This window comes from Callorhinchus milii, unplaced genomic scaffold (assembly GCF_018977255.1).
Source record: "Callorhinchus milii isolate IMCB2004 unplaced genomic scaffold, IMCB_Cmil_1.0 Scaffold1174, whole genome shotgun sequence".
NCBI classification, from domain to species: Eukaryota; Metazoa; Chordata; class Chondrichthyes; order Chimaeriformes; family Callorhinchidae; genus Callorhinchus; species Callorhinchus milii.
In genome coordinates this window covers 10,452-20,018 of record NW_024705915.1, presented here as the reverse complement: position 1 = coordinate 20,018, position 9,567 = coordinate 10,452, and the positions used below count along the sequence as shown (strand labels likewise).

Here is a 9,567-nt window from a genome sequence, read left to right as displayed (position 1 = left end):
TTGGATGTACAGAGGCCAACCAGTCGAATGGAGATAGTATCAGCCATGCGGAGAATTCGGGTGAGTTGTCAAGTCAGTGCATTAATTAGTGTGTGTGTGTGTGTGTGTTTCTCTCTCTCTGTACAATAAACCCTCCCTTATCCGAGAGGACATATATCAGAGAGGGCATATATCCAGGCACTGACTGACTGATTGCTTACTGAAGCAATGAGTGCGTCTGTGTGTGTGTATATGTATGTGTATGTGTGTGGAAGGGGCTTTGAGGTCTGTCTCTATCTGTGTGTCTGCCTCTGTGTGTCCGTCTGTGTCTCAGCATTTGTCTGTATCTCTGTGTCGCTCTCTGTCTGTGCGTCTGCCTCTATGTGTCTGTCTGTGTCTCCGCATTTGTCTGGATCTCTGTGTCGCTGTCTGTCTGTCTCCGTCTGTGTGTCTGCCTCTGTGTGTCTGTCTGTGTCTCCTCATTTGTCTGTATCTCTGTGTCGCTGTCTGTCTCTGTCTGTGTGTCTGCCTCTGTGTGTCCGTCTGTGTCTCAGCATTTGTCTGTATCTCTGTGTTTCTTTCTCTTGTCAATTTTAAGATTGCGCTGAGTTGTGGAAAATTTGTCAACGGAGGCCGAGTTTTAAGAATTTTCAAACAAAGGGTAGTTTGTGGAAAGGAAAGGAGAGATACTGCATCAACTGAAATGTTCAAGACTGAGGTTGATAGATGTCTGTTAGGTAAAGTTATCAGGGCATACGGAGCAAAGGAGGGGAAATGGATTTGAGGTACAGATTAACCATAATCTAATAGAATGGCGGAACAGGCTCGAGGGGCTGAATGGCACAATTTCGCCCACAAAGTACACAGTCAATCCACTTCACATTCGATCCATTCTGTGAAGCACTTTGAGACGTCTCAATGACATAATCAGGTGCTATATCAAATGCAAGGATTATTATTATTATTATTATAAGAGAGCATTTTTCTTCAAGCATTGTGCTGGATCCAAACTCACAAACCGCCAGCAGTACATCTGCACAAACGGCTTCTCTCCCGCTCTCACCCGGTCACCTGCGGGGTTCCGCAAGGATTCATCCTTGGCCCCCTCCTCTTTCTGATCTGTATGCTCCCTCTTGGAGGGATGTCATAGGGTAGACTTCCACATGTATGCAGACGATACCCAACTCTATTTTTCCACCTCTCTTTGCGACCCCCAATCCCCTGATGTTCTGTCTGTCAGATCTCAGGGGCTGGATGAGCGCAAATTTCCTTCAGCTGAACGTTGATAAGATGGAAGCCATACTCTTTGGCTCTCGTCAATGTCTAAAATCTCATGGCTCTCACCTCCTCCACCTACCCGACCTCCCCCTAAAACTCTCCGAACCCGTACGCAACCCAGGCGTCAGGTTCGACCCCCAATTATCCTTCCTCCCCCACATCCGGTCCCTCACCAGCGCTGCTTTCTTCCACCCCCGACGCATCGCTCTCTCCACCAATACCTCTCCCCAAAAGCCCCTGAAACCCTGGTCCATGCCTTTGTCACCTCTCGGCTGGACTCTAACGCCCTCCTCGCCGGTCTCCCATCCACTACCATCCATAAAATCCAAATCATTCAAAACTCTGCCGCCCGCATTCTCACCCGCACGAAACTCCGCTCTCCGATCACCCCAGTCCTGGCCAGACTGCACTGCTGCCTATCCCAGAGAGGATCCACTTCAAGATCCTCACCCTTGTATTCAAGTCCCTGCACTCCTCTGCACCCCCCGACCTCACTGACCTCCTCTCTCCCCAAAACAGTACCCGTTGCCTTCGTTCCTCCGGGCCTGGCCTCCTCCTCGTCCCCCGAGTCCTCCGCTCCACCCTCAGCGGCCGAGCCTTCAGCCACTATGCCCCGAGGCTCTGGAACTCCCTTCCTCACTCCCTTCGTATCGCCCCCTCTCTTCCCATTTTCAGGTCCATTTTCAAGTCTCTGCTGAAGACCTTTCTTTTCAACCGCGCCTTTGGTCACCTTCCCCCCCCCTCCCCCCGGCTCGCTCTCGGGATCCGTTACTGTATAGCTACTGTATAGCGCTTTGAGATGCCATCCGGCGTGGAGGGTGCTATATAAATCCAAGTTGTTGTTGTTCCTAAGTAATTATTGTCTAGAGTAGTGACTGTTTTTGTAGACAAAACATGACAGCTACGACCATGAAGTAAGTAAATGAATGATCAATTTTATCTGGGGGATTGTCAGCCAGGACACCAGGAGAGAGAGAATCCCTTCTCTTTTCCAATAGCGCATCGGGATCTTTAACGTCCACCTGAACAGGTGCAGAGAGGAACTCGGGATTTCTCTCCCTCAATGCCGTCATCTTTCAGCCCTCCCCCCCCCCATCCTGCCACCCCACTCCTCCACCTCTCTCTGGTCGATTGATAATTAATAATATACTGGGACCATTTGTCCACTCAACAGATGGTTCTTAGCTCAAGCCCTGGGCTGGCTGCACTGTACAGAGGGAACTTGGTGTGCGTGTGTTTGTGCGAGAGAGAGAGACGGGTTGGGTTGGGAGGAAGGAAGTGACTCCAATGGGAGGTTAATGCCGTCCCCAGAGGATTGACTTTAACATCCTCGCCCTGACCTTGACGTGAGTCAGTGGCATAATGTGGCTGCCATTGTTACGGCTCACCGAGGGCCTCCACCTGGTACTGCAACAACAACAACAACAAGATTGCATTTATAGAGCGCTTTTCACGTCGGGAGGACGTCCCAAGGCACTGGACAGTTGGGTCGGGACCCGAGCAGGGGGGGAAATGGTCAGGGTGAGGGGAGGGAAGGGAGGGAGCGAGGAGGGGGTAGAGAGTCGAGAGGGGAGCTGAAGGCACGGTCAAAGAGAAAGGTCTTGAGACCGGCCTTGAAGGAGGAAAGGGAGGAAGCGGCGAAGGCACTGGGGGATAGAGTTCCAGAGCCTCGGGGCTGAGAGGCTGAAAGCCCGGCCACCGATGGTAGGGCGATGCAGGACCACCCTGTTGGGGAAGTGGGTGGCGGCTGTGGCTTGAGGGACTCTCATGGTACAACCACAACCTATGTTTACATAGCACGCTTCACACAAGGTGACGTCTCTGAGCGCTTCGCAATGTATTAACGTCAAAACCGGTGACTGCATCTAAAGGACACTCAGCCGCTATTTATAATAACAAGAACAAAATTACATTTGTAAAGGGTGTTTCATGTCAGGAGGACGTCCCAAGGCGCTGAAATCCTTGCATTTGATATAGCGCCTTAGCAAATCTTCGAGACGTCCAAAGCACTTCCCAAAACAGCCATGGTTTCGCCCTCAAAATACACAGTCACTCCAGTTTACAGTATATCCTGTGAAGCGCTTTGGGACATCTCGACGATGTGATAAGGCGCTGCGTCAAGTGCAAGGATTGTTTGTTTATTATTATTATTAAGAGAGGTTTCTTTCTTCACATCACAGTTTTGGACCCACATGTCTCATAAGTAATTATTGTCTAGTGTAGTGACTGTTTTTGTTGCTGCTCGATCTCTTATATCTTGCGGTGGCACCAGGCTGGGACGTGACTGCTCTCTCTCTCTCTCTCTGTCTCTCTCTCTGTGTTTCAGTACGAGTTCAAAGCCAAGAACATTAAGAAGCGGAAGGTGAACATGACGGTGTCTGTGGATGGAGTCAGGGTCACACTCAGGAAGAAGCAGAAGGCAGGTCTCATCGCTGCATCAAAGGTCACTGCCACAACAACAACAACTTGCATTTATATCGCGCCCCTCACGCAGGGTAGCGTCTCGGAGCGCTTATTATTAAGAGAGCCTATTTTCTTCACAACGCAGTGTTGGATTCAAACGTCTCAAAATTACTGAAATTATTGTGCGTAGGGTAGTGACTGTTTTTGTTGCTTCCCGGTCTGCTATATAATACGCACACACCTCCTACACTCGCGCACGCTCTCACACATTCACTACACACACATACACACACACACACACATACTGCGCGCTCGTAACGTGTATTTATTCACTCAGCGCTGTGTGTCTTGTTACAGAGGAAGGAATGGACATGGGATGAGAGTAAATTGCTGGTGATGCATGACCCCGTGTACAGGTACATGCTTCCCCCCTACTTCCTTCCCCCCACCCCCTCCCCTCAGAACGGGGCAAGACCCTCAGACAAGGCACTATCAGCAACGAGGCGAGACGAGGGGGCGCAGGGTGAAAGCGCGAGAAAATTTCAGGACGGACACCAGGAAGTACGTCTTCACACTGAGGGGACGTAACGACAGGAACGTGTGGCCACGGAGGGGTGTGGAGCCGAGCGCACGGGGACGCGTTTGAGTAACAGCTGTCGTGGGAGGAGGGGCCTGTGGGAGGTGGGGCGTGGCCTGTGCAAGAGGGGTGTGGCCTTGTGAGGGGTGGGTGGAGTCAGTGAGAGTGGGGGAGGAGCCTTGGTAGGGGCGGGGTCTGGTGCGACGCCTGTTCACACCTCCCGTCAGATTCGGCTGCAAATCGTGATGCGCGTCTCCTCAATTTTATGCGTCACTTCTTCTAGAATATTCTATGTATCGCATGACTCGCAGGATCTGAAGATATTCAGCTACATCGCCAGGGACGGCGTCAGCAACACCTTCCGATGTAACGTCTTCAAAACAAAGAAAAAGGTTGGCGCCTCACTCCCGTGTGTCGCCCTCTGTGTGTCTCTCTATGTCTCATCCCGTGTGTGGCCCTCTGTGTGTCGCCCTCTGTGTGTCACTCTCTATGTGTCGCTCTCTATGTGTCGCTCTCTGTCTCACTCTCTGTGTGTCACTCTCTGTGTCTCACTCCTCTGTGTGTGTCGCTCTCTATGTGTCGCTCTCTGTCTCACTCTCTCTATGTCGCCCTCTCTGTGTCGCTCTCTGTCTCACTCTGTCTCACTCTCTGTGTGTCGATCTCTATGTGTCGCTCACTCTGTCTCACTCTCTCTGTGTCGCCCTCTCTGTGTCGCTCTCTCTGTCTCGCTCTCTGTGTCTCGCCCTCTGTGTGTCGCCCTCTGTGTCTCCCTCTGTGTTGCTGTCTGTGTTAGAGTCAGGCCATGCGTATAGTGCGGACAGTCGGACAGGCCTTCGAGGTGTGCCACAAGCTGAGCCTGCAGCGTGCGGAGGAGACGGCGGACAGAGAGGTGGACGGACAGGCGGACGGAGCCAGCGACCGGCGGTCTGAGGAGTGGCGAGCAGACGGTACCAGCAGCCAGTCGCCCCGCGAGACCCCGTGCGGTGGGACGTAGTGACTGTGCGTTTGTGGGCAAACAGCAATGTCCCGCAGACAGCCACAGAATCATAGACTTTTACAGCGCAGACGGAGGTTAATCCACAGCGTCTCTCTCTCTCTCGCTCTCTCTCTCGCTCTCTCAGAGGCATGACCGACCGATCAGTGTGATTGATTTATTGTCGGCCAAGACACTGGGGGAGAGAAACTCCCTTCTCTTTTCCAACAGCGCCGCGGGATCTTTAACGTGCACCAGAACAGGGTACAGACGGGGAGTGAGGTTCAACATCTCACCCCCAAGGTCAGCGCCTCTGACATGGCGGCCTTCCCTCCCCAGCGCTGTGCTGCAGTGCCAGACTCAACCGAGCCGCTCGGCGTCCCTGACCGCGCTGTGCTCTCTGCGCAGGGTATCCTCGTCCGGGAGCGGTGGGGAATGGGGATGCGGGGCTCAGCGGGGAGGGCGGCTCAGCCATCGGCACCGCAGAGTCACCATCTGACAGCCTGGAGCATCTGCAACGAGCACTGCCACAGCTTCAGCAGGTAATAATACTATAATAATATAACGATAATAAATAGCAATAATAATCCTTGCATTTGATATGGCGCTTTTCACGCCTTCTCGACGTCTCAAATATAATATGAATATTATTATAATAATATAACAGTAATAGCAATAACATAATATAACAACAATGATATAATAATATAACGATAATATAATAATGTAACAATAATGTAACAATAATAAGAATAATATAATAATATAACAATAAGAATAATATAACATAACACTAGTAATATAATAATGTAACAATAATAATGTAACATAATAATAATATAAAATTATAACTATAACAATAGTATAACATAATATAATACTATAATACTACTAATAATATATTAAAGATAATAATCCATGCATTTGATATAACGCCTTATCACTTCTCAAAGCGCTTCATAGGATATACCATAAACTGTAGTGACTGTGTGTTTTGTGGGAGAAATGCAGCAGCCAATTGCACACAGCAACGTCCCCCAAACAGTCGTGGGTTGAGTGACCAAATTATTAATATAATAATAATCCTTGCATTTGATATAGCGCTAATAACCAGGTTCCAGACACTGTGTGTGTGTGTGTGTAACACGGGGTAATTGCCATACGCAGGTGTACACAGGTGGAGCTCTCAGTTTGATTCGGAGACTCTACAGCACGGTGACGGGTTTCTGCATGGATCACACCAGCCTTTACTTCTCTCTCTCTCTCTCTCAGGACAGTGTCAGTGACACGTTCTGTGTCTCGGCCTCTGGGCTCTGGCTGTCCCCCGATCCCGGTTCTCAGCCCCAAACCCAGCCCCAGCCCCAAACCCAGCCCCAAACCCAGCTCGCCGTGGCCCAGGTGAGTCCCCTCCCACAGATTGGGTCGTCAGTGGGTGGGCAGGACCGTCTGGTGGGGAAGATGGGGCAGGGGTGGGGTGGGGTAGGGGGTGAGTGTCTGAGTGGGGGAGAGGGCAGTCTAGATGGGGTGGGTGGGGCTGTCGGGGGGGGGGGGAGGTAAGGGGCGGGGAGCTGTCTGGTGGGGGCGGCTGGGGAAGGGGAGGAGTCTGGGTTGGGGTTGGGGTCTGGGAGGGTGGTCTGGATGCGGTGTCCAGGGCAGGGCTCACTCCCCCCCCACCCCCCCCCCCCTCTCTGGTTGGCAGGTGCGGTGGCTGAGGGAGCAGGTTGTGGTGGAGACCGAGGCTCGACGCGAGGCTCAGGCGCGAGTGCAGCAGCTGACGCTACAGAACATGGAGCTACTGAAGCACCTCACCCTCCTGGTCACCCACCTCCAGCAGCTCAGGGTCACCAGGCCCCCAGGTACAGTCTGCCCCCGCCCCGCCCCGCCCCCAGCCCCCGAACAGTCTGCCCCCGCCCCCAGTCACAGGTACAGTCTGCCCCCGCCCTGCCCCCAGTCCCTGGGTACAGTCTGCCCCCGCCCTGCCCCCAGCCCTGGGTACAGCCTGCCCCTGCCCTGGGTACAGTCTGCCCCCGCCCCGCCCCGAGCCCCCGGTACACTCTGCCCCCGCCCCCATCCTTCGGGAAAATCTGTCCCCAGCCCCGCCCCATCTGAGCCCCCTCCCCAGCCTGAGACCCCGCCCCCAGCCACAGGTACCGTCTGCCCCCACGCCGTCAGCCGAACCCCACCTCAGCTCCGGCCCCAGCCCGTCTCGCCCCCAGCCACGGCCAGAGCCCCGCCCCCAGCTCCGCCTCCAGTCGTCCCCTCACCCCCAGCCCAGCCCAAGCCCCCAACCCCATCCCTCAACCCCGCTCACCAACCCCCAGCCATCGCAGGGTCCTGCCGGGAACCTGCATTCCTCCCGCTCTCGTGATCTCTTCGTTTCTCCCCCTCTCTCTTTACCCCACTCGTTATCCCTCTCTTCCTTAATCCATCCCTCTCTTTTCACTGTCTCTTGCCGCCTCCCTGCTCGAGTGATTGTGTGAGGGATGGAGCGAGTGAATGAGGGAGGGTGAGAATAAAGGAGGGAGGGAGGGAGGGAGTAGTGTGCCCCATCCTTGCACGGTGTCGCTCTGTGTAATGTTTCTCCTGCGAGCGTCCTGCCTGCTGGTGACGATGTTGATTTTACCCTCAGCTGCTCCCTGCTCCATCCCCGAACTGACCTCCACGTTAAACCTGCACCTCGGGACCCTCGCCTCGACCCTCACTCCCGGCTCCGAGATCTGCCTCTCCGCTCCGGGGAGCACGGCTGGCCGCACCTTCCGGAACATCGGCACGCTGGCTAACGGCGGCCTGAGAGAGGCAAACAGTAGCCACGGGGGAATGAACGGGGAGACGAGCAGGTGGACCAGGACACAACGCTCTCGGACCGCGGAGAATCCCGAGTCGCGAGGGAACATCCCAGCGACCTTTAGATGGGAGGAGAGGTGACAGGATTATTCCCATTGTCCTTAGTCTCGTCAGTTCCATGAGATGTTAGATATAACCTCAGTTAATTCAATGTGCCAGCAAGTTTGTGGGTTCAAGCCCACACCGGGACAGAGAGCGACACACAGAGCCCGGAAATCAACACAGTCTAAGCTGACGCTCCAATGCAGCGCTGGGGGGTGTTGCGTTGTCAGAGGTGCCATCCTTTGGATGAGACGTTAAACCTCACTCCCCGTCTGTCTGTTCAGGCGGACGATAAAGACCCTTCCTGCGGCGCTATTTGAAAAGAGAAGGGAGTTTCTCTCTCTCTCTCTCTCTCTCTCTCTCTCTCTCTCTCCCGGTGTCCTGGCCGACAATCTCCCCCACAAATAACATTTTTAAATTGGTCACTCACTCCGTGACTGTCTGTGTGGGACGCTGCTGTGCGCAATTGGCTGCCGCTTTTCACCCACAAAATATACAGTCAATTCACTTTACAGTGTATCCTGTGAAGCGCTTTGAGACGTCTCGACAACGTGATAGGGCGCTGTATCCAATGCATATCTCAAAGTATTATTATTTCAGTTATGACTATTTCTCTGTGTGGCTGAGATGTGCCGGTAACAATCAGCCACTGACAGTCCAAATCATTGACTGTCCAATGCCTCAGGATGGCCTCCCGATGTGAACGGCACTGTGTAAATGTAATTTGTTGTCTCTCTCTCTCTCTCTGTCTCAGTTACTCGCAGACCATCCCGCGGTTGAAGCCGCCGCCCACGGGCACCAGGAAACGCTGCTCTCACTCCCTGCTGTTTGCCGGTGACCAGACAGGACACCGCGCCAATCCCACGCCGACCGGTGGCTCCGCGAGGCTCAGCTTCAGCTTCGGCTTCGGTTCCTCCTGCACTTCCCCAACTGCGGGCGACTGCGGGGCGGGGGCCGGGGCGGGGCCTGGGGAGGGGGGGGAGGGCCGGGCAGTGCTGGGGGGCAGCACGTGGAGCGGTGATCATCTGACTGCCAACGCCCGAGGGATGGACGACGACTGCTGTAACGGGCTGCGAGACCCCGGCTCTCTACCCCACACCATCCCCCATCCCCTCCCCCTCGCCCGCTCCCCAACGGCCAATGAGACCCTTCTGCACATCAGTCCGTCCGAGAACAAGATTGGATACAGCGAATGTAAGGAACCGGGAACGCCACGGGATGGAGGGCTCAGATACGGAACGCCGAGCTGAAGGCCACCCTCCCACTCACCTTGCCCCTTCCCCCCACCCTCCCGACACTCACACACACACACACACACACACACACACACACACACACACACACACACACAGTCATACACGTACACACACACATACATGCACACAAAAACACACACACACAATTTGTTCCTCAAACAGTTACTCCTCAATCAACCAGAGGCTCCAAATTCCTCCTGGTCTCAGCATCCGGC

At 54.0% G+C, this 9,567-nt stretch overlaps 1 protein-coding gene across 1 annotated transcript; it reads left to right on the top strand.

Moving 5' to 3' along the window:
* The first annotated feature begins 6 nt into the window (after positions 1 to 6).
* LOC103184715 (carboxyl-terminal PDZ ligand of neuronal nitric oxide synthase protein-like) lies at positions 7 to 9,346 on the top strand. The gene is made up of 10 exons (XM_042346627.1): positions 7 to 60; positions 3,584 to 3,700; positions 4,018 to 4,076; positions 4,521 to 4,629; positions 5,031 to 5,184; positions 5,619 to 5,752; positions 6,483 to 6,608; positions 6,910 to 7,066; positions 7,840 to 8,131; positions 8,851 to 9,346. Exons 1-10 carry the CDS (start codon positions 28 to 30, stop codon positions 9,344 to 9,346), a joined length of 1,677 nt encoding a protein of 558 aa, XP_042202561.1. The 5' UTR covers positions 7 to 27.
* Positions 9,347 to 9,567: the final 221 nt, after the last annotated feature.

What these genes read in the sequence shown, in the direction of transcription:
- LOC103184715 (XM_042346627.1), top strand. Translation starts at nt 28, where the DNA reads ATGGAGATAGTATCAGCCATGCGGAGAATTCGG. An exon ending in ATGCATGACCCCGTGTACAG is followed by an intron (nt 4,077 to 4,520) that starts GTACATGCTTCC and finishes CACTTCTTCTAG; the next exon opens with AATATTCTATGTATCGCATG. An exon ending in CACTGCCACAGCTTCAGCAG is followed by an intron (nt 5,753 to 6,482) that starts GTAATAATACTA and finishes TCTCTCTCTCAG; the next exon opens with GACAGTGTCAGTGACACGTT.